This window comes from Mugil cephalus, chromosome 20 (assembly GCF_022458985.1).
Source record: "Mugil cephalus isolate CIBA_MC_2020 chromosome 20, CIBA_Mcephalus_1.1, whole genome shotgun sequence".
NCBI lineage: Eukaryota > Metazoa > Chordata > Actinopteri > Mugiliformes > Mugilidae > Mugil > Mugil cephalus.
Genome location: NC_061789.1, coordinates 20,200,223 through 20,224,838, shown reverse-complemented (window position 1 = coordinate 20,224,838; position 24,616 = coordinate 20,200,223). Strand labels below are relative to the sequence as shown.

The 24,616-nt window shown below is 39.4% G+C and overlaps 1 protein-coding gene and 1 non-coding gene across 2 annotated transcripts; one reads left to right on the top strand and one right to left on the bottom strand.

Annotated features, from left to right (window-relative positions):
* Nucleotides 1-2,482: 2,482 nt before the first annotated feature.
* sstr3 (somatostatin receptor 3) lies at nucleotides 2,483-17,380 on the top strand. Its single transcript, XM_047570892.1, has 2 exons — nucleotides 2,483-2,729; nucleotides 14,804-17,380. Exon 2 carries the CDS (start codon nucleotides 14,858-14,860, stop codon nucleotides 16,307-16,309), a length of 1,452 nt encoding a protein of 483 aa, XP_047426848.1. The 5' UTR covers nucleotides 2,483-2,729; nucleotides 14,804-14,857; the 3' UTR covers nucleotides 16,310-17,380.
* Nucleotides 17,381-23,693: 6,313 nt separating this feature from the next.
* Nucleotides 23,694-23,766, bottom strand: trnav-aac. The gene has a single exon. It is a non-coding gene; the product is annotated as a tRNA-Val (tRNA).
* Between the last annotated feature and the right edge of the window lie 850 nt (nucleotides 23,767-24,616).

Here is a 24,616-nt window from a genome sequence, read left to right as displayed (position 1 = left end):
TTTGTCTTTGTGCACTGAAAGATGTCCACCCACGTCCCACATTTGTATAGTGGTTACACATTTCTGTAAATTTACCGCCGAGGACACATTTAATGGCTTCATTTGTGATATATGTGATGAGTCTTCACATTGGCCACACGCGCGCACACACACACACACACACACACACGGTTCCAGCAACAGATGGGCTGATCCTCCCTGTTGTCGTGGTCATTTTAATGACAGCAAAGGCCTCATTTGTAGTCTTAGAGGAGAGAAATCCTTTGGAGCTGACAACAGCCTGCTCCTCAAAGCATGGCAGAGGTCACAATGGTGTGTCAGAATCAGAGCTACTTGAGCAGATAACAATTTATTGATTTGCTGAGCACTGGCACCAGCGTGGCTCAATCCATGCAAATGAAAGGGAAATGCTGAGGACAACATCTGTTTCATGAGACCCGCGACACCAATCAGCCCGAGCAACAAAGCACACCCAAAAACACAGAATATAAAGAGCCTTTTTCTTCATCAGTGCTGAAAATATTTTACACAGTTTCCCAGAAACCCCATGAAGATTTGATCTGCGTTTGTCTCAAGGCAGCTTTCAAGAGTTGGTTTCTTGTAGCTTATCGCCAAGTAAAGCCTTGGATCTGGATGGATTTTAGTTAAAGAGGAGTTCAAACGGTTTAACAAAACTATGATCTTGTAGCTATGGAGCTAAAACTGGGGAACTTCATACAGTTGTTTTCTGATGAACCACATCTCAACCCAGGCTGTTTGAGCATGAGTCAGTCGCAGCTGCATGTTCCCTCCATTGATGGTATGTTTATATGGCTTGTGGACTACCTCTCTGAAGCTTCAATTTTTTTTTTTTTTCAGGAGCCCAAACTGATGTAACGAAGTAAGAAAGCCAATACTTCAGTTTGGAAACCTTTTCTTATCTTTATATCCACCTGAAGACCCCATTGCTCCAAGATGCACCAATTGCAGATTACTCCATATAATGGCGCAAAAGCCAAATGGCACATCAGATTAAGCCTGACATTTTGGCTAAAAACATAAAAAATACCCTTGGGATTCAGGAGGACTTTTTTCTTTCCTCCTTATCTTTTCCTCTTTGTGCCACCATTGTGACTCTCAAACTTCTGCTAGTCAACTCCCAACAGATTTTCCACTCCATGCGCGATTTGAGTTGAGAAGCTGTCTCTCTGACATAGTGGTTGTAGAGAACGCGTTCATCCAGCTGCACAGAGACCAGAGTGAGGTGGAAAATATAGGTCCCTTCATGTCTCTGTGGAAAAATAGGCCTCCCGGTTACACTCATGTCCCAGAAATTCTGCGAATAATCTGTTTTGCCAAATACATTTTATTAGAAAATGTAATTGCTGTTTGAATTAATACGATTAGCGTGCTCATTAATCCATGGCTATATGGAAATTGAAACAGCAAAGTCAATAAATAAATCAGTCCGCAGGAATAAACACATGTCACATGCATAAATGTATGTAATGTGTAAATGACAAAAACATGTTTGGTGTGTATTTGATTTGACTGTTGATAACAATAAGGTTCACCACCACTATGTTTTGAAGTGCAGCACTTTTTCTCTCTTTTTTTGTGTGTCTGTTTTTGATTATTTCTCTGTGGACATTCAGTGTCACTGCAGGTGACATTAATGTCGTGACTTGTGAAAACCTTTAAACACCCGCTGGCCCAGATCTGGAACGATTCTCCTGCTGCATTTTCAAAGGGCCATGAAAACAATTATTCACAACTTGAAACCATAAAGCCCGTTGTCTACTGGGCGTTTTACATCTATTTGTTTCTTTTCTTTTCTTTTCTTTTCTTTTTTTTTTTTTTTTTGTTTTACTTTGCGTTTCCATTTTGTCATTTTGCATCCCTTTCTGCTCATTTACTTGTGTCTTTGTGGCCACTTTGCATCTCATTGTGGTTCACAGGCCTGCCTGTAGCTCTGCCATCATTGTACTGCGCTGCAAGAACCCCTTAATAACAATCTTATGAATACATTAGCCTGCTTTGTATTTTGTTGCCATGTTTTCTCTCTTTTGGTTACTATGTGGATGCTTTTTGCTTGTTGTGAGTCTTTAGAAGCCTAAGTGTGTCTCTGCGGCTATTCTTGATCTCGTTTGGTGGACATTTTGCATGCTTTTGTGGTTATAGTTGACTTACTTCTTATGTCCTTAAGAAATATTTTTCCTGCAAGACTTTTGCCTGTAATTGTTGTTTGTGGTATTTTTTAACCGATCTAACAGTTTTTAACACCTTTATTTATTTATATATTTATTTATTTTAATAACATACTGCACGCTTCGATGGTTTCGTCTGGCTTTCTCCTGAAGATGCACACCTGTGCTGCAGAAAAACAGACCGTGCACGAATGGGGACGAGCCTCGTACGCGCACAGACACATACACACACGCACCAAAGGATTTTAACACCTCCTACTTGACAGTGTGCAGCAGTGGAGCTGTTACCTAGTTACAAGCTAGAGACCTGCGCTACAGTTCTAATGTTGCGGCGGTGACTCTGAGTGCATCAGTCAGTCCGGGAACAGACGGAGGGAAAAGTCGGAGGGGAGCGCACGCAGGGACTCAGCGGGATGACAATTACAAGCAGAACAGAACAAGTGCACCTGCTCCTCTCGCGTTATTTCAGCGATAAATCCGAAAACACCGGGCTGTGCAGTCCTCGCTTGGGAACACCGCGGTGTGGAAAGTCTCAGTGTAGAGGTAAGTTGGAGATGGGCACTTTACACTATATGTTTGTGGACATCAGTCATGATCTTCTGATCACCATCATGAAGCTGCGCCTCATCTCACCTGGTTGGTTTTAACATTAGTTGCATTTCATTTAAATGCTACTAATCAGGTCCAAATACAGATTTAGAAACTTATAAATGGAGGCGCACTCATGTAACCAGTGGAATATGCAGTCCTGTCACAAACTCTACAACAGCATGCATTATTTATTGCGTGAAAGAAAGGTCAAATAAACAACTTTACACAGTGTAACATGACACAATTTGAATGAAAAGCAGCTATATAGAACTCAACACCAGACACAAATGACAAATGGCAAATGGTCTCCACCCCTGTAGAGGAAGTGGAAGAAAGAGAGGCAGTTTCTACAGATAACAAGGGCACTTTGTCCTACCTCTTGGGAGTTGTTTCATCTCTTTCTGTTATTTTCTGTCTCTGCTATTTTGTGGTTCCCATTTGAGTCAGCTGCTTTGCCTCACTGCGGCGGCTGTGTGGATGTGTTTGTTGTTTTACATCATTTGGGGTCTTTTTTGTGTCTTTCTTTTGCTTGGTTTCTGGTGTCTCTTGGTGATCATTAGGTGGTTTCTTTTCATTGTCTTGTGTATATTTGTGGTCGTTGGTTGCCTGTGGATCTCTTGTGCTTTGTGGTCAGGCAGCTCTTCTGTATCTTTTTTTTGTTTTTGTCTTTTCAAGAAGCATGGTGTGTGTCTTTTAACATTTGTCATTAATCATTACAAAATAATAATAATAATAACAATAATAATAATAATAATAATAATAATAATAATACAAACTTACTAACAAGACAATTTTTTTAAGTTTTAATTTTAACCCGAACTAAATTAAAACTGAATAAATTTGAAAGTAAGGGGATTTTATGGAAAATATCCTTTTTTTATAATTTAAAAAGAAATAAGTTGTTTATGGCTTTATGAGAGAAAGTCATAGAATTTATTCCTCCTTAAGCAGGGGGGGATAGGGGGAGCTTGTTAAGCCAAGCGAAAAGGTCTTGGGCCTTTCTGGGTGGAGTGTGTATGTTTTGTCTGTGCCTCCGTGGGTTTTCTCTCCACTTTCCTCCCGCCTGCTAAGGTTAATTGGTAATTCTAAATTGAGCTTAGGTGTGGGTGTGAGTGTGAATGGCTGTGATAGCCTGGAGACCTGTCCAGGGTGTACTCCGCCTCTCGCCCAATGCCAGCTGGGATAAGCTCCAGCAGTTCTCCCAATACTCTTCATGTCAGAGTCACTCTCTCCTTTCAGTTTATCTCATCGAGTCGTCACCTGTTGGAGCATTTGTCTGCATGTCACGGTTTTCTTCCCTGCTGCTGGTTTCTGAAGGATTTTGCGAAGGAACAGGCACATTGGCAGAAAGCAGTGCTGCTGCGAGAATCTCCCTCAGATCTATATTATCACTCTAAATGTTCATTTTGCAGCACTGCAGGTAATGAAGGATTTCATTCGTTAGTTGTTCGGTCTGCAGAACGTCAGACTAGCTGACGGCTTTTATGTGTCTTCTGTGTTTTCTGTTCTTATCTACCTCTCTGGTTTTCATCTTGTGCTGCTGTGATTCTAAATTTACCTCCTGGGATCAATAGTGTCTTGTTTTATAAAACCATTAAAACTGAAAAGGACCAGTAACTACCAGCTTCATAGGCTTGACCTTCTCTTAATCAACTCACAGGTGTTTTAGACAACATTTAAATGAAAGGAAAACAGAATAGAGGAACAGCAGTAGAAACCGAATACTGTGTCATTTAATAAAATGTCTTGTTTCGTGCCACAGGGCTGAGATTGACTGGGCTTAACCAAAAGATCAGCTTCATTTTGTTTCAGGAACATTTTAAGAGAATAGACTTTAATAAAGACACTTTCCCACTTAAACTGGGTAATAAAGAGTATCGTTTTTGCACTTAGGTTTATCTCAGTGATTGCTGTAGTTTCGTCTAGCACAATTTGATCTTTTTTTTGTTCGTTTGATTTCTCTCAAATCAATTTGCCAAGATGCATTTACACACGAGGATTGTAACTCGCTCCCTCTTCCTCCGAAAATTGCTTCATGATTCACAGGCCTTGGGAGAAAAGGCTTCTTCTTCTTTTTTTTTTCTTTTTCTGAAAGAAATGTGCCCTGCTGGGTTTCTGCCAGTGTGAAACCTCATTGTGCATCTTCCACGATGCTCTGTCTTTATGCTTGAAATAAAGTTGTTTTACATTTGACATGACAACAACAATGACAACTGCAGACGGATTTTAGCCCCCGTGTCATCTGAAAGGCAACTGTAGTGAACTCTCTCACGAGTGGTGAAGTGATGGCATTATCTGTTCGTCAGACACACATGTACACACACACACACACACACACACACACACAGACAACACGGTCCCCGCAGGTGGAAAGTTAATCAGTATAATTTCAGATAGAGCTGTGCTTTAAGAGGAGAGTAAATCTTACAATCTTGTGACCTGTGAAAAGAAAACACAGTGTTCAGGAGTGGCATGATTACCATGTCACAGGTTGCGGTAATTTTCCTCTTTGTTCGTTTCAGACTCCAGCTGTTAAAAATGGACTAAAAGTTCAGTGGTAGCAGCGGAAAATGTCACAGTCGATAAACAGTCCTACTGTTCTTTGGTTCCAGCCTGTAAAGCGTAAACATTCTCTTTGGGAAATTGTACTGGGAAGCCTCTATTTCATAGAAATTTTAATCCTTCTCTGCTTATGATTAATCTATGTTATTGTGGATTTCTTCAGTTGTGGGTCCAACATATTAAACTGCCCTCACATTCACATGTAAATTGGGATCGGAACGAATTTTAAAATCAATCTTGAATATCTTGGGGGATAAAGGATATTTCCATTCGTTATATTAAGAGCCTGGGTGAGACAGGAAAAGGTCAGCGGAGCTTAAAAGTAAAGCCAGAAATGGATGGCAAGGCTGTCTTTGAATTGACTTTGAATTGGTTTATTAACTCAGTTCTGCACTCTGCACAGGAGGAGAAGCCTTTTTCACTCCTCTGAAGCCTCAGATTGGCAACCGAATACCTAGTGAGATCAGGAGAAGAGACTCCCCCCTAAAAAACACAACAACAACAACACAACAAAACAAGGACATCAGGGTTTAATATTCATCGATCAACATGCCGAACCACACACCCCTGTGTTATTCAGGCGCTGCTGTTTCGTTCTGAATAATAGCAGGAAGAGCAACAAGGTCACTTGTGAGCCTCAGTAAGACTCACACACAGACTGCACAAACAACTCAAAGTGTGCGTACAACTTCCTTTTTCCCCACACGTGTAGACCAGCACTTCCCACATGAATGTGAACCAGTGGTCACACGTGCCGATGTCGTAACAGTCATGTTTTAATGGCAGGGACACTGAATGTGCTGTAGGTAATGGTTGGCTGATTATTTGACAGTTTAGCGTAGATCAGTTAGAGATGGACTAAAAACAGTGGAACTACAAGAACATCTATGCACACTGCAACGGGTAGTATGGACACATAGATGACAGGATGGCGACCTCCATGTAGCAGGAGAAGACTTGGTGTTTGTTGTGCTCGGCGGGACAGTAGGATAAAAGTCAAAAAGACGAAATAGTGTTTGTAACTGCTCAACAGGAGCAAAAACAATAACACGGAGCGTCAAACAAGTTCACATTCCTGGCGCACGGTTTAGCTATAACTATAGAATGAGAATGAGGACATTTGCTCCAAGAAATTCTCTGAAAATTGTAAAAAAAAAAAAAAAAATGATAAAAACATAGAAAGATAAATAAATAAAAGTAGTAATTGACAAAAATAACTGATATCATGGTTTCATAAGTGACATTTTCATAAGATTTTGGGCCCATAGCGGATTGTTCATTTCATTTCACTGGGCCCTCACTCCTAAACTAATGAACTAACAACATGAGTTGTTTGTGTGAATCCACCGCCGATGCGGAAATAAACCAAGGGTGAGAATGTAGAGCTTATGTTCATTCTGATCTGTGATGGATGGCGCATGGTGTGAAAGCGTATGTGACGCTGATGTGTACAAACAATGTCAGCCAGGACTGGTGCAACCTGACAAACGGATGTGATCAGATTCAACAATCCAAATCCACAATGGGAAATGCAGTGTTTTATCTGGCCAAGATCTGTTTTTTTTTTTTTTTACTCTTTCTAAAGTTCTAGAGCTAGCTCCAAAACATGAGAACAACGAGATGCCATTGCAGACTTTGTTGTTCAGATGCAGACGACAAGATCAATACCACCTCAGGTGCACTTTGCGTTTTTTCCAGCAAATTTCCTGAAAGTCATTTAAAATATTTCAAGAAGACAATAAAAAGACAAGAAAACTGTGCTTTTGACATTTTTGTTGTGCTGTTTCAGATTGAATGTTGCAGTTGTAAATGAAGAGTGAAGTAAAAATTGACAGAGCTGTGAAGGAAAGACATGTTTTATGTTAAGACTATTTGTTACATAGTCACGTCAGTGACAGTGAGGAAACAAAGGGAATGAGTGCAGAGGAATTAAACTGGGGCTCATAGTTAGTACTGCAGCATCATAGTTGGTACACATCACACCAGGAACAGCGACATGAGGAGTCACAGAGGAAATCTTCAGTCTGCTGTCAAGTAAAAGCTTTGGTTTGTTGCTATGGTTACCTCTAGATTAATCTGCCTTCCACATATTTAAAAAATAGATTAAATTAGATACACATCTATAATACCACGGATGAGCCAACAAAGAGATGACACTGCTGTGTTCCAATTTTAGTCTCCTTACGTATATCCATCAAAATACCCCAATATTATCTTGAAGACAGGGGCACACCATCAGGACAGATCATACCAAGCTATTATACATCAAGGCTAACGAATTGGCCAATGCATTCTAAATAGGTCACACATTGTTCTGAACATCATTTTTTATTCAGAACATAATTAATGTTCCCACTTTCCTCAATTCACAAGCGACTGTTTAGTTCAAGGTGCTGCACGTTCCCTCTCAATAGAAGAAACTACAAATGAAAACAATGCAAATACGCTATTCAAACATCTCCGCAAAACGTCCTTAACATGTGTCCCCGACCTGCGTTTCACACAACTGCTGAGTACTCTCAGTGCTCAACAGTCCACACAGTTGTCTTTGTGAACCATGAGTAGCTTTCATTTGTGCTTTTTAGTGGTGGCTTAAATCTCTGAGCATTCATTTCGAAACTTTGCATCCTGTAAAATTAAAAGGAGGGATATATTTACTGTTACCATTAAATTATATTAACCTGCATTTTTACCGTACTTTAGTAGGCAGCAGAGAAAAGCAGACAATTTTTGAATGTTAGCGACCTTACTGAAACCTTCAGGAGTAAAATCTCCTTCAATTAATGCTAAACAATTTCTCATCGTACAGAACCAGGGTTAATGCCTTAAAATAAAAAAGATAAAAAATATGTAGTAGTGGTAGCAGCAGTGACCACAGTCCAGCTGTTTCCGCACACAGAGGCGTGGAGTTGTATGACCCGAGGGACAAACAAACAACCAATTGCCTACTTATTCTTACATATTCTTATTGCCTACATTGCTCTTTGTTCTGAACACTGGTACACTTTGGGTAGGAGCTGCTGTAATGAAAAGCAATTTCTCCTTTAATAATCCCATTTCTGATTCTGAACCTCCTCAACTTGTCGGTGGAGCTTCTTGTTGTCTTCTCCTTCTTAAGCTGCAAAACGTGACTGGTATTTGTCCTGGACTTATTACAAGATATGGCCCTCAGACCACACTGGTGCTGTCTGCAATTGTACAACTATTTTAAAGATTGATTTTTTATGGGTTTACTTTTCTTTGAGCGGTTCACAGCCTCTTAAACGCGGTGGGCTGAAAAAGAATGGCATGCCTGTTGAACTGTGGTGAAGTAAAAGTGCCATGAAAAGAAAAATGTGCCTCATATCGTATTCTCAAATGTCTGAATACAAACGTAGCCTTGCTGTGAACTCTGTGTACGTGAATACACCTGAAGATCTGTGTTTCTCGGCTGTCAGGATGACGCCGCTCCTGCCTGAAATACTGACAGACCTTTAAAGTTCTCCAGCTGTCAGAGACTATGACCTTTGTGATGGATGCTCACTGAGCTCTGCCCAACTACAGCGGTGCAGTACCATTTGACAGTTACGGTGTTGGCATTTCCGCTCCTGCAGTGAGCTACAGTTGAACTGGCAGTTATAGATACACGCAATTCCCCCACTTATGTTTACCTTCACTTTCAACAAGATTTTGTAGTTGCTGCATTATGTAAATGTATTTAGTCCCCTATCAACAGAGGGTCTTCTGTGTGATAATTCAGGGCTGCGCAAGGGGATTTAATATCTAATATTACTAAACCACAAATGTAAAACATGCATTTCTATGCAGATGATACATTTTTTATGCATATGCTTTCCCTAGACTATCCATGTATCTTAAGCTACTGATGATGAGAAGACAAAGAGTGCTTCATCCTCAAGACTAGCTGCCATCTTTAAACATTATAATTCGATTTAATTCAATCCAATTAAATTTTATTTATATAGCGCCAATAACAATACAAATTGTCTCAAGACGCTTTACAAAAACCAGCCTGCAACCTCCAGAGCAAGCCTGAGGGTGACAATGGCAAGGAAAAACTCACTTTTAATAGGAAGAAACCTTGAGCAGAACCCAGTTCATATGGAGGGACCCATCTGCTTTTTTTTTTTTTTTTCTTATGAACTTATGATCTTATGTGACAGTTTGAGAGTATAAGAGGAAGATATACAGTATATATAGTAGCCTACTAAAATGCTCAGGTTCATAGATGGAAATTAGTTCAACTGTGAACTGTTTTTGAGGACAAAAATCCTCACTGTCAAAATATATATTGTAGTTTCATCCCTTTTATCACAACAACTTGATGTAATTTAACACTGTCGCTTGAAATCATTAGAGGGAATAGTTATATTAATTTAGAGAGATGCTAAGTACAAACTAACACACTTCTTCAATGTCATGCTACATAGCAAACAAACCCAAATAGATAAAAACAACATCAGTAATTTAAACGTGGTATATGGAATAATGTGGTAAGCACGAAAAGAAAGTTTGGTCTTCTTGCTGAACTTAAGTTGTAATACCTTCAATTTAGCAGTGGGTTTCATCCTTTGGTGTGTGCCATAAATTTGGTCTAGAGTTTAAGTAAATAATCCCATTGCATTAATTCAATCTATTAAGCCATTGTTCTCCTTTCTCCCTCTGTACTCACTCTTAATCTCTCTAAGACTGCCTAATTTAATAAGACCACTCTGTATGGAAAGGTTTGTTTGTAGGCAAGGCATTCATTAAATTGTGATTCCGGTCCTGAATCACTGTATAAACAAAGTGGCAAAAATGTGTCACCGCTGACCGCATAAACACGAGAGATGAGTCGTTGATGCAGCTCAGGCCTTCAACCAATCAAAGGCCGCAGACATCAAACGATTCAAACATAGATCCCATGTCTTTTTAGCCTGCCTGTCCTAGTTTTTCAAAGTATTCTGCTTTCAGCTTCTGAAAGCAGCAGTCTCTGGTGTTAGAGTGACAGCACAAGGCTATTGATTACAGATTGAATTCTGGTATTTATGGTATTTATGGTGTCACATGTGCACAGAAACAAAGTGCTCCCCGACCATGACATCTAAAAAAAGAGACAGACAATTGCGTCACAGGATGTCTCGCTCCCACATGATACTGGCAGCAGTTCAGAACCTCAATTTGCAACTTAAATGGATTTCTCTTTCAGAGAGGTCTGAAAGGTCTGAAAGGCCTGAAAGTTCCTGAGGTGTTCAGTGTGAAGATTAATGAGGCGGAATGAAATATGACAAATACAATAAAGAAATATCAGACTTCAATTTGTTTGAGATGAGAGATGTAGACAGGCAACTTAATAAACTTATTTCTGTGAGGCATCACATACTGTATTAAGAAATGTGCACTGATGTAACTGCTGCACACATGTCAAAGATTTGTCCTTAAGATAGTGATTGTTTTCCATTATTATTTTTCAGTCTGTGAAATGAAAAAAAAAGTCAATCACTAACTCAACAGGCCCAAGGTAACATCTTTAAAAAAAAAATTTATATACAGAAGCCAAATATATTCAATACAATACCATATATACAAAAGTGAGTGAGAGAATAAAACATGACATGCCAGTGGCTAGGTTTCCATCCAGACTTGGGACAAACTAATACACGCAATACCATCTGTTGCTACAGCTGTCAATTCTATTTCTCTTGCTGGGTGCCATTTAATCACTACAGAAGAAGAATACACCTCAAATGCATGCTAATGCATTAGAAGCTAGCTCGCCCAGCAGACATTTGGTGATAGGGGCAGATGATTTTTCATTATTTGTTGGGATCAAAACCCCTTCACAGTGTGACGTATTTTGATGGGTGGGACTTAACTAGAGGCCAGAGAGCTGAACAGCGGTTAGCTTATTTCAACAGACTGTTTTGGCAAGAATGGATGAGGAAAACCCATATTTTAGAGAATATACTAATATACTCTGTTAGTGTTATTTTAAAATGTGTGAGACAACAGACAGAACTAATAAAGACAAATGACATAATAAAAAAATAAAATGTAATTATAATAATAATTAAACGAACAGATAAACCCACCCTCTTACCCACTTACACTGGTCAACAAACTGCAATGCCATTCCCCAGATCTCTCATGATATCTCCAACCTCAGCTCCTCCTCCCACTTCCTTTTAATTGATTTCTGTATTCACTTGATCTTGTAATATACCATTTAAATATGAAATTGTGTGCATCTATTGAAGAGAGATTTAGCTTATCAGATTTTTTTATAGACTGAGCAAATTCACTCACTTTCCTTTGTGCTCAAACCAACAACAACAAATCTGTGAAGCAGGATGAAATGGAAAATTATATATGTATATTTCTTAATATATCGAGTCAATATCGATATTTGATTAAAGAACATTATAGCTTGGTGCTCTACATTGAAGCAAAATTGTCTTTCTTTCTTTCTTTCTTTCTTTCTTTCTTTCTTTCTTTCTTTCTTTCTTTCTTTCTTTCTTTCTTTCTTTCCATGAAACACTTTCCCCCCAAGAAGAGAGAAAAAATCTGTTCTTGTTTTATTTGTTTCTGTTTGATTTATGGCCCTAATCTCTGTGTTTTCTCTTCCTCTGGTTTCCATGGTGCCCATATTTGCCAAATTCAATGTGAAATGTCCGTAATCACAAAGAATTGGAGATATTGAAAAATGATTAATGTGACAATATGCTGTAATCAAAGAAACTACTCAGGTCAGGGGAAAAGACATAGCCTACTGTACTTGTGTTTCTTATTTTGCGGTTTGCTGTGTGAGTTCTACATCATGTGTCTTTTAAAACAAGCTCAAGAGAATGAAAGCCTCTGATGTCACAATACCCTTGCAATTGGTTTGTTAGATGAACTCTGTCACGAACTTTGGGCACATCTGTGGGTTCTCACTGTTCATTTTCTAAAAGCAAAAGAAGGACAAAACATTTCTGACATGGCTTTCCCTAAAATCATGTTCACAGTTTGAGTCTGAGATTGAATACTCTGTGGTGGAGCTGTGTAGCTACTGAAGGAAATAAGGAAAATAATGTCTATATAGCATAGACCTTAGTATCTCAACTATAGAAATGTTTACTCTGTTTACATTTAACTCTGTGTCAGTTAAATCATCTTAAATATGAAGCTATGAAATCCTGGCCAGGCTTTATGCTAAGCTAAGCTAACCTGTTGATGGTAGATGCTCCGTATTTGCCCATTTTATGTTGTGTCTTCTTGAATATACCAAAGAAGATGTAATGTGTTTCCGAGATGCTAGCGGTTAGATTTTAGTTTCCCTTGTGTGGGAATCTAGCCGTATTAACAAACAGATGTATTAGTATTTGTGCTTTGGTGTTTCTGATCAGCTGGCAAAGGCAAATGATATTTCTCAATTATTATTTTATTAAGTTTCTTCATATTTCACTACAACTCCATGCTAGCAGCTCGGGTAGACTGAAAAATGCATTGAGCTCAACATTAGCATGCTAACCGTGTTGACAAAATGCGGATACTTAGCAGGTAAAAACTTCATGTCCACAGTCATTGCTTGGTATGTTTTGTTTGTCACGTTTGTTTTTAAACTCTTAAATTGTCTGGCCCCCTCAATATCTAGCTGAATTAGTCTGTCTTCACAACTAGTTCACTGATGTTCCACCGACGAGCTACTTCTAAAAGTCCCAAATTCCATGCTCAAAGCTAAAGGAGACCAAGCTTTGTGGTGGTTGCTCTGAAATGGAATGGAACAGTTTACTACAGAGCATCAGATCCTCCCAGACCTTAGTAACCTTTAATATTATTTGTGCAGTTCTATGCATTGTCCACCTTGCCCTTTCACTTATTCAGCACTTTGGTCAACATCTGTTGTTCTAAATGTGCTATATAAATAAATTTGACCCTGACCAAATTCCCCTTTCTGTTTACATTAGATTCAAATACAGAAATATGGTATTGACTTTTGACAGTAATGTTTAGCCTGCTACAAAGAAAGCTACCATAATATTTGCACTGTATGTAACTAGGTTACTAAAAATGGGAGCAACAGTGTGGTAACAGTGAACAGCTTCATTCATAAGTGCAGATATTTAAGGATTACGACACATTTCAGCTTTTACAAATTGAAGAAGACTTAAGTGAAGCATAAAAATGCTATGAGACTAGCCCGGGATGCATGTTATGTCTACTTCCCCCAAATAATCTTCTTCAAATACTAACATTTGGTGCTACCTAGCTCACAATGGCAATGCAGGTGTATTGTATGCTGGTGTAATGTTGGCCATGCAAAGGTTTGCTGAATAGCACTAAATACAAAGTGCAGTGGAGGTAAAAGTTGTGAGATTACCATTTAAGGTAACGCCATGGTTATTCAGCCTCTCGGGACCATGAATGCCTGTGTCACATTTCATGACAATGTCTCTTTTCAGTATAGACCAAAGTGTCAGACTGACTAATAAACAGACCAGCACTGCTGTCGCCAGCGTGGCTAAAATTAACTTAAACAAAGGCCCATTCTTAGTCTCCATTTCATTTCTAAATGAAAGTGACTGTGTGGGTGAGTGTAGCAGCTGTTATTTTCCTTCAGTAGTTGGTCAGTGTCTGTTTACTGAGCGTGACACAGTCTCACCTCCACCGCTCCTTCCAGCCATCTCACCCTTCCCTGTGTGTTCCCAGTTCGAGTTAACCATAGTGCTGCTGGGCTGCTAATGAAATGTCAATTATCATTGTCGTCCATGTGTGGGAACACGTTCTGTTTAATTTGCCTGCTCCATCAAAACAACCAAATGTTGGTTCAGATGCCAAATCAATCTATCTACAAACACAGATCTTCAGCCCGGCTTTAATTGTTTCCTCTGTGACTCATCTCATATCCACCTTGAGCCCACTTGTTCCTGTTTGCTTTTCATCATTTTATTAGCTCACTGTTTTTCTTTTTGTCTTTACCACTTCATTGTAAACATGTTGGTGGTCACCAGGATGAATAACAACAGTATTTTCCAGTATTTTCTTATCAATCATTTACAATAATCACAATTTCTAACTAAATGTGTGGGTAAAAATAGGAAATAAATAATAATAATAGTAATAAAAGAATTTCTGTCATTTCTTAGTTTAAAGACTAAATTAAAACATGTTTGTCATGTTGTGTCATGCTTCAGCAGTATTCTGTGTTTTGCAACTCAAAATATAGTGAAAAGCCTGAGCGAGTGGAAAATGGGTCTGGTAGTTATTGAATGTAGGTGGTGGTGAAAGCAATGCTTAGGTACTCAGTGTATCAGTAGTGTAGACAGAATTTAATCAATATTTGAATATAATGATATTACAAAAAGGATTAAAAAAAATATTTTGTAGTCAGTAGTAACATAATACTGAAACTACAGTTGTGTTTGCAAAAAATTCAACACTGTCAACAAACATGGAGGATGCTAGATATTCTGCTCAATAACTATTTGATTTCCCCCCCAAAACAGAACAGATGGGCGGGAGCTGAGACCGCAGTACAAAGCGAAAGGAAGAGCATATCCATGAGCGGAGATTCACGTCTCAGGCTGGAGATGACGGCTGAGACGTGGGAGAACGGCAGCTTTGCCAGCCCCTCGCCTGGCCTCCCTCTGTTTCTGCTCATGTTCAACGACAGCGATCTGAACGAGACTCTGTTCAACTCCACCAACTCCACGGCCCCAGATGCCTCTTCGGGTCCCAGTGTGGCAGGGGTCCTCATCCCACTCATATACATCATCGTATGCATCATTGGCCTGGGTGGAAACACTTTGGTGATTCACATTGTGCTGCACTACTCAAAGATAGAGTCAGTGACCAACATCTACATCCTCAACTTGGCCATTGCTGATGAGCTCTTCATGCTCGGTCTGCCTTTCCTGGCCGTTCAGAACACCCTCCAGTCGTGGCCCTTTGGCTCCTTCATGTGTCGATTGGTTATGACTGTTGACTCTATTAATCAGTTCACCAGCATCTTCTGTCTGACAGTGATGAGCATCGACCGCTACCTTGCTGTGGTCCATCCCATTCGGTCTTCTAAGTGGCGCCGCCCACAGGTGGCTAAAGTGGTGAACGGCACTGTGTGGGCATTTTCATTTCTTGTAGTTATGCCTGTAGTCGTCTTTGCTAACATCCAGAAGGCAGGAGGCACCTGTAACATCGCCTGGCCTCAGCCAGCTAACATCTGGAGGGCTGCTTTCATCATTTACACCTCCACCGTAGGATTCTTCTGTCCTCTTCTGATCATCTGTCTCTGCTACCTGCTCATCGTCTTCAAGATCCGCAGTTCGGGTAAAAAAGTTCACGCCACCTCGACCAAGCGAAGGAAGTCCGAGCGGAAAGTGACACGCATGGTTGTGATCGTCGTTGCCGTGTTTGTCTTCTGCTGGCTGCCTTTCTACGCCCTCAACATCATCAACCTGCTGGTGTCCCTGCCCTCTGACTACCAGGGCCTTTACTATTTTGTCGTAGTGCTCGGCTATGCTAACAGCTGTGCCAACCCCATCGTCTATGGCTTCTTGTCAGACAACTTCAAGAGGGGCTTCCGGAAAGCCCTGTGTCGCTCCACGAGGAAGGTGGAGAACCATGAGCCCATGGAGCACCAGCAGCAGGAGGAGGGCAGGAGGGCGCTCATGCCCAGAGAGAGCCTGAGACGAGTCATCAGGGATGAAGAGGACGACGAGGAAGATGTTTCAGAAATGACTGAGATCTACAGAATCACTCAGAATGGAAACAGCAGCTTCAAACCACAGAGTTCGCAACAGCTGTTCTCGGAGAAAGGAGCAACTCCAGGAGCAACAGAGCTGTCGACGCCCGACAAGAATGACAACGCTGGGGACGCAAAGGTGAAAGAGTCTGTCAATGGGTCCACACTGACTGTCCCACTACTTCTCAATGGAGCCAAAAATGGGACCATTAAAACTCTTCCAGAGGAAAACTTAGAACAGAGTACCTCACTTGAGATAAGTTATTTGTAGTGTAAAATATAGAAGAGTACGGCACATTTATGTTACTTGATGTGAAATCAGTATTATAACTCTGGTAAACCTGCCACTCATGAAAAAAACAGAGCAAATAGGCCATTTCAGCATTTCAGAAAAACTGTCCTTAAAAGTAGTTTTTTGATTAATGGACTCATACTGGAATGAATGACTGTTTATAATCTGTAAATATGTGTCTATTTGCATGTCTGATAATACAAATCTGTGCTTTATTTAGTTCAGTCACGTATATATGGTCTTTGTTTTTTAAGCCTTTATATCCCATCATTTACTCAGGTTTGGCTGTATTTAAGCTTAAGTCAACATCTGCACATACTACATATGAACACTTCATACATAACATGGTTTTACTTGGATGTATGCCTACAGCGCCGTCTCTGTTTATGTACCATAATGGTTTGGCAAATAATGTTCAGCTGCTACAAACTTCTGCTTTACTTCTGGAGGACTAAATTTGTGTAGCGCTGCTTGGAGCGGATGGTGGGCGAGCAAAACAAAACACTATCTTGGCACTCCAGTTAAAGTTGGTGAAAGATTCCTTTAATAAAATTTTTTTTTGACTTTGTATTAAACCAAGACTTTAATCTTTCTCTAAATCTAACCAAGTGCTGCCAGCACCTAAACTTAACACATCAATTCATTTATACTGGAGATATTAAGTTTTTGTATTTTTTCCTTTACGCGTACTTAAATGCAACAAACCCATTTCAGCCTGTACAAGACATTTAATGCATTTCAGTACATTTCATCATTTAAATACAAAAATTAGTGTTTATTTTTAGGGTTAGAACTGTTAGAAAATCATAATGAACAACTGCAGACGTACCATCAGAGAAGAGCTGTTAAGATGCTAAGAAAAAAAAAAAGTTCCATGGCTCATACCAGAGGCTGAATGAATGTGACAGTGACACAGCTTGCTGTGAGAATACAGATTTACTTTGGAACTATTGACATGTTTTCTCTGTATTGTAATTGATGTATTTATTGTATCTTTTATTTGTCTGTATTAAGTTTCACAAGTTTTATTTAAAGATTCAATACCGTACAGATCCTGGCACTGAGGGTACACACCTGTTCTATTAATTGGATACACTTGCATCATCATTCTGCATCCCAAGGATTAAGGTGTTGAGGAAACACTTTAGAGGACTGAGGCTCCCTTTCCTGACACCGTTGCTCAGATGAGTCTAATAAACCACAGTGTTTTAGACAGACTTCACTGCTCCTGCACTGAATACATATGAGCCATTTCTGCCGGGCAGTGATCACAGATTATATTCAGTTTGTCAATTAATACAGTTCATGACAGGAATTAATATGATTTATCAGCTCACTTGTGTCTAAATACCCACATTATACTCGTTTCTGACAAATGATGTTTATTTGTTGGCAAACTCTCCGGATACACAATATAATTATCATGACAGCTGATGTGCTATCAGAGGAGTGCCACTAGCTACAGCATCCAAACACCACTGACTGTACATGAAGAGGAATGACTTCTCCATGACATCAGCTGTAATTTCTTCTTAAGAACAGTTTTGCAGCTCAGTATGGTGTCTCCAGGCATCGCCATCTTAACAGTGCCAAACTCCTATTTCAAAAATGGTGAAAACGCTGGAGTGTAAGTCACTTATATCATTAAATCCATCAGTGTTACGCTCCTCAGCTGTAAGAGCAGATAAACGTGATTTATAAGAGACAGAGTTGCATACCTTCACAAGGTTTTTTGTTTGTATATCGTATTGTGGATAGATTTACTTAAATGGGCATTTTTGGGAATTGGTGTCGACTCTGGCTCAAACTGTGACCTGAGGAGCCAATTAGACCCTGCTGCTGGGAAATGCTCCATTTCCTGAAAGGACAGCACTAACTGTGATAGTGCAGCATTTTGTTGTACACTAGATGAGCTTTCATGATGAGCTAGCATGAGCTGCCAGATGTCTATGAGCCAACATAGACCCCCAAATGTATGTGGACGATATTGTTTTTGACATTTCTTTCAATGGTTAATTAACAGAACATTATTTTAGCCACTACAGCAGAGATTAAATGTATTAAAAATATTTAGGACATTTATTATTGAAACACTGGCGAACATTAAGAATTAATCATTTACAATTTTGTTATCAGAAACTTGTGATCTACTGTTTCAGGTATGCCAGTTATCATGTAAAACAAACTTTGACTATAAACTGCACACAGGTCAAATAGAACTACTTTGAGTGCAAATTAAGATTGTACATATGTATGTGTGACTAAACAAACAGAGAGTTATTCTTTCTTTATCAAGTGTACTCCTGGAGCCACACAATACACAACAAACACACATTTGACTGTCGACAGACAAAGTTCACATAGACGTATGTGTGTCATAGTACCAGTACGTATCTGCAGTGCCATGCTTGTAGTCTTTTTCATTGCTCATAAAGTAATTGTTGATTAACTTTGTCAGGACCATTGGTTTCGCCTGCTTATAATCACAGCTGCTTTATAAGCTGTTTTTTCTTAAAATGTAAAGGCTTCACCGTTTCAGAAAGCTATTTCCTCTGTGTGGCGCGTTGTGGTCAGAGTATAAAATCATGCTGTTGTAGGTGCCAGAAAAGTAAATAGGACACATTTGTCTGACACAGTTGCAGACTCAATCTTTTCCTTATTCCCTTTTCTTGTCTTGTGCTATTACGTCTTGTAGTGAGTGCAACTTTGCTACTTTGAAATGGAAAAAAATTTCTGTACAAACCATGAACTGGACAGGTTGAGTGCTGACAGCATTTCATCTTACAGTCAATCTGTGCAGCTGTGCGTAAAATCGTTTTTTCTGACTTAAGTCAGTAAGAAATCTGCTGAGCTGTTTTTGCTCATCTCTTTTCCAACCTTGACCCAATGTCTCGGCCTGTGAGGCAGTGAATTACGATCATTAGCTTGAATCTCCTCCGTGCTTACTATTACTGTTGCATTAATCACTTATAAGGGCACCCTTGTTGTTGTGTATCACAGTGCATCACTTCCACTTACTGGATTGTAGAGGACCAGGGCCAGTCAAATCATTTCAGGACTAAACTCCTCAAATGGACCAAGGCTGAAACAGGGTTGTAGGTGTTGCACAGACACCCCTGATGGAAGCCTCACTGATATGACTGATAAATTTCTACTGTGGCGTTTGATAAATGCCCTAAAAAAAATGCAATTGTTGTTTTAATACGTTACATTTGCTGCCACACAACACACCACTGCGGGTCTTTTCCCTTGTCCGTCGCATCGGTTCTCTATAAACATCATTCATTTATAACCTCACCTTCCCGCCGTGCATTCAGTGCAAACACACCACACACCGCGTTATGTTTGTAGGCCTGTAAATACAGTGAAACAATGCTCCTGCTCTGTATTACTGTGTTGCTGCTGCGCGGCTAGTCTTCAGCCCACACGCCCACACACGTTGCTCTGCAGCGATCCACCGAGGAGCATGAAACCATCATTAACTGCGCATTAAAAAGGGATTCGCCTGGCTCATACTTTATTTGCCGGGCCTCTGGGGCATGCAGTTTGATGAGAGCGGTGATTCGTTCAAGCCAGGTGGAGCTAAGAAGGGATGTGTGTGTGTGTGTGTCTTCAAGTGAGCTGTTTACTCCTGTTTATGCCGTGTATACGTTTGACTATAAATATTGTTGGTGTGAGAATCCCGTGTGATCCCCACCTGTGCCTACTGTACATGGAGAGGTGATAGTCCGTTGATGGGTGTGCTGGTGGCATCGCTATGACTCACTGTGATTCTTTGCCTGCAGGCTCACACCCACGTACAATATGGACCAAAACTCAACTCTAATAGCCTATTATTCACTTTTTTTGGCAGGAGAAACTATGGAAACACAGAGCCAACAGTGTCATCCACTCAAGAGGATGAACACAACAAGGTCCACACATGATCCTAATGAACAGATTTCAGTCGAACAAGCTTAGCCTGCTGCACATTTAAACTGCATGTGTGATCCCTCCTTCGGTGCTACGGTGTGATCAGGGTAAACTAACCTTTTAAATGCAAACTGAGTCTATATTACTCTTTGCTTTAGCTATAATGTTGATATAAGTGCAGAGACAAATCCTTGATGGAACATAACCCTGCGAAATGTAGCTCACTTCTCACTAGACTGTCTGAAATTCATTCAAATCATCTGGGCAAAAAAAGCATCTCACTTCTGCTGGAGTGCAGATTCTGTAAATTGTATGCAGCTTTCTAGTTGTTCTGCTGCCATTTCTGTTAATGCTAAATATACAGTACAATCTGGAGTCTAAATATAAAGAAATAAAATAAAAATGTGTTTCATTCAAACAGCTGAGTGTTGTCTTAATTGTCCTCAGAACAAGGACAAGAACAAGAGAAAAAGCCCCAGCAAAAAGACCTAACTGGACTGTCACAGGTTCAAACATGACTGCAAAGAGATGGCAAGTATTCAATTAGAAAAAATAATAAATAATATATATATATGAACCAGAAAGAAACAAGAAGCAACAAGAAAAACACTTGTAACACAAACACAACATCTGCAAGTAGGGCTGGGAGGTATGACCAAAAATGTATATCATGGTATTTTTTTCATGCATAATTACGTGTTTGCAGCATGTTCTGTAATGAAATAAATGACATTTATGGGGAGGGAAGAAGAAGAATTAAATGTTATCAAGATGAAATGAAGAAACAGGGACAATTACAGTTTCATTTATTTTGAAATATTTATTCATTACTTGAATAAATATATCAAGCAGCTTGGAGTGAGATTTTTTTACTGGGTGGGGGGTGGGATGGGAGGGGGGGCTGTTTAAAGATAACCTATGACTCATAAACAAATATCCTACATAGTTCCTAGACTTTAATTAGCAACTATTGCAATAATAATAATAATAATAATAATAATAATAATAATAAATGAAGTGATTATCAGATCACAGACTGCCAGTTCTACTTTGACAAGTGCACATTTTCGCAAATTTGTGAAAGGCATGGTTAGGGTGCTCACCTGGCAACGACAAATACTATTTTTTGGAACAAGTTCTTCCACGTTTTCATGGTCTTCGTGTTCTGCCACAAACTTTCCATCTTCAGCACACTTCACTGTGACACAGTCCCACTATGTGTCTTCTGAAGGCAGTGTAACCAAATACACCAGTATGCCGGTATATTAAAAATTCTTATCAGAATGAAAAAAAAAATAAAAAATACTATTTATTTATATTTGTATTCGGTGTGAATCGTTATACAGCCCAGCCCCACCTGCAAAAAGAACATGCATTTTTAGTCACAAGCCGGATATCTATAGATGACGTAGCAGCAGATTTTACCTACCGTAATTGGCTTGTGACCAATTTCATAGTAAGTTTAAAGTTTTCCACATGACTCCTTAAGCAAATTCTCAGAACTGAAGCGCAATAAAAAATGGTAATGGAAATGCCTACATTTCGTAAAGCCTCTCAAATATTGCTAAACACTCTCATGAGGTGTTTTTTTCAGATGTATAGATATAACAGTTTATTAGACAAAAGTGCAATAGGAACACTTCCCTGTTCCCACTGTTCACAATTCCCCATCACCAGCGTCACTGGATATGATGCAGGGGGTCATGTGACCAGACTTTGAGTCGCAGCTTATTCGCAAAACACCTTTCAATGGAAACACATACACACTTTGTCTCTTTGTAGTTGTTTTGTGTCTCTACAGTTGCTTTCTGCATCTACTGCTGTTTTGTCTCTTTGAGGTCCTTTTGATTCTCTTTGTAGTCATGTAGTGTCTCTTTGTTGTTGCTCTTTGGGATCATTTTGTGACTTTGTGATAATTTTATGTTTTGTTGTTGTTGTTGTTTTGTATCTCTGTGTTTTTTTGTGTGTGTGTTTTTGGTGGTTGTTCTTTGTGATCATTTTGGAGCTTGGAGTAGGTCTAAAATGTTTCAGATTAAACTAGATTGAAAATGATGTTATAACACAGCATGTTTCAGTGTTTCCATGACTCAGGTGGTTGCTTTAAATTGTGAATGAGCTCAATGAGACTGCCTTTACCACCCTTATTAGTGGCTATATTAGATAAACACCTTGTGGCTCCAGCCATTAATTCATTAAACTGACCCACACATGCACACATTAACTGTCATCATCGGCTGTGATAATGGGGCCAATTAGTTGCTGGTCTGATGCTTGACATTTGCTTTAACTAACAAAGCCGTCCTAATGGTCTGTGAGAATTCATCACTTCTTCTGTAAATCCATTACTATAAATAGAAAGCAACTGTTGTTTCCCCTCCTCAAATGTGGAATATCTGCTATACTCTCATAGATGTTCAAGAGACTATTAGACAATCTGCATAGTTGTAACTTTGAGTTTTGCTACAGAAATATTCATTCTCAGCCATGCCCCCATTAAGACACATTATAAAAAATCACTTAGCACACACTGTTTGACCATCTGTTGTCAGCACTGCTCCAGACCTCCCTCAAGGACGACAGTGGACATGTTTGATATGACTCACAGCCTCGCTGCCGGGTGATGATTCACTTCAGAAAACATGTAAAACAGAATTCACTCCACAGTGTTTTTTGGTTAGATTTGTAACGGGTCTTAGACACACACAAGAGTAGTTGTTTGAGGTTGGCAGTATCCTTCAACATCTGACTGACTGCTGAGCTGCTGGAAAATCAGACATGAAACACTTCCTGTTCGTGAAAGCGACGGCAGACAGACAGACAGACAAACAGATCGACCGACCAACCGACAGACCGAGTCCTTCACAGTCTTAATCAGATTTTCTGACCTTTGCAGTAAGTGCATGAGCAACGTCTTAATTGGATTAAAGGTTCAGAATGCACACTCAATACCTTGGAGGTGATGTGTGTCTGATTTACATTTCTAAAGCCCTTTTGACAGAAATGTATATGAGACTATCTACATGCTGCCTAATTACAGCACTCAAAAGGAAAACTGTGAGAACGACGCACTGGAGCGACGAATAAATGAATCCAGAAAAATTCTTTACATCTTTTGTGTAGAAAAAGTAATAGGAAAAAAAAGAAGAGAGAGAAAACATCACCTCTGTTCTCTCCCATAAACCGCGATCGTTAATTGGAAATAAATTCCTGCTTTGAACAATACAGTCTATTTTTGTGAAACAGCAGTGCTGTGCTAATTGTATGTCATTTTAAACTGCTAGTGGAAAAAAATAGCACAACTATGTGAAAATACAAACATAGACGTGTAAGAGTTTTTAAGAAAAAAATGTTTCACTTGTCCATTAGATGGACGCAGAACAGTGAATAGATATCACTTAAGAAAACAGTATGAATGTATTAAATGGTGTCATAGGGGGCACCGGCAAAGAATTGTTTCCGCCCGGTCTCGAACCGGGGACCTTTCGCGTGTTAGGCGAACGTGATAACCACTACACTACGGAAACTGGCGACAAGAGCCTGAAAGTGCCGTATAGAATATTTCTATGCCAAACAGCGAGCGTGCCAAAGCAACTGTTGTAAACACAACGCAAAAGAAAAGTTGGTCATGCAGGTATTAGCAAAAAAAGTTGTTTTTTTTTTGTTGTTTTTTTTTTTAAACCATAATCCTGTTAAGGTTTTACAGAAATACTCACACTTGTTGTCTGAGTTGTCTGTAGAACATGTAGTTTAAAAATAAAGTAATAATATTGGTTAAATTGCAACAGAGTCGTTTAAAACAAATTTTAATAAGAGTTGGCGTTTAACAAGACGGCATTGGAAATAGTAAGAGCCGTATATTAGCGAGAGTCTGGCCAACTCAAATAATGGGCGCCACGTTTAACAGTGTAACCCTTTGGAACGGATGTCTATGTTGAAATAAATCGCTTATTGTTACCATAAACGGATCTGTAAATGTTATTGCCAACGTCTGTCCAAATGTAAAAGACCCTTAACTACACCTTAACTACACACAGTATACTTACTTTAAATACCTTGAATGAGCCTATAAAATGCTTTGTAGCCCAATCCCTAACCAGTCATTTAGCTGTGTTTACCTCCTACTCGGTCTCCCGTGTTCATCCATCACCATTAAAAGTTTGAAATTACTCAAAAATATATAAATCCTCAGAAATAGTGAAAATAAAACCAGTCTTGCTGTTATTTAGTATTATCATTGTTGTTAACATTATAACATCAGCACACTAGCCATAAAAACTTAGCAGTAACGTAACGGCAAAGGTACGTGTCATTTAAATTTGGCTGTCTACATGGACATAAATTACATGTACACATAGGTTTCACAGTATATATTTT

Bases quoted from the DNA above. Each gene is read 5' to 3' on its own strand.
- sstr3 (XM_047570892.1), top strand. From the start codon at position 14,858: ATGAGCGGAGATTCACGTCTCAGGCTGGAGATGACGGCTGAGACGTGG.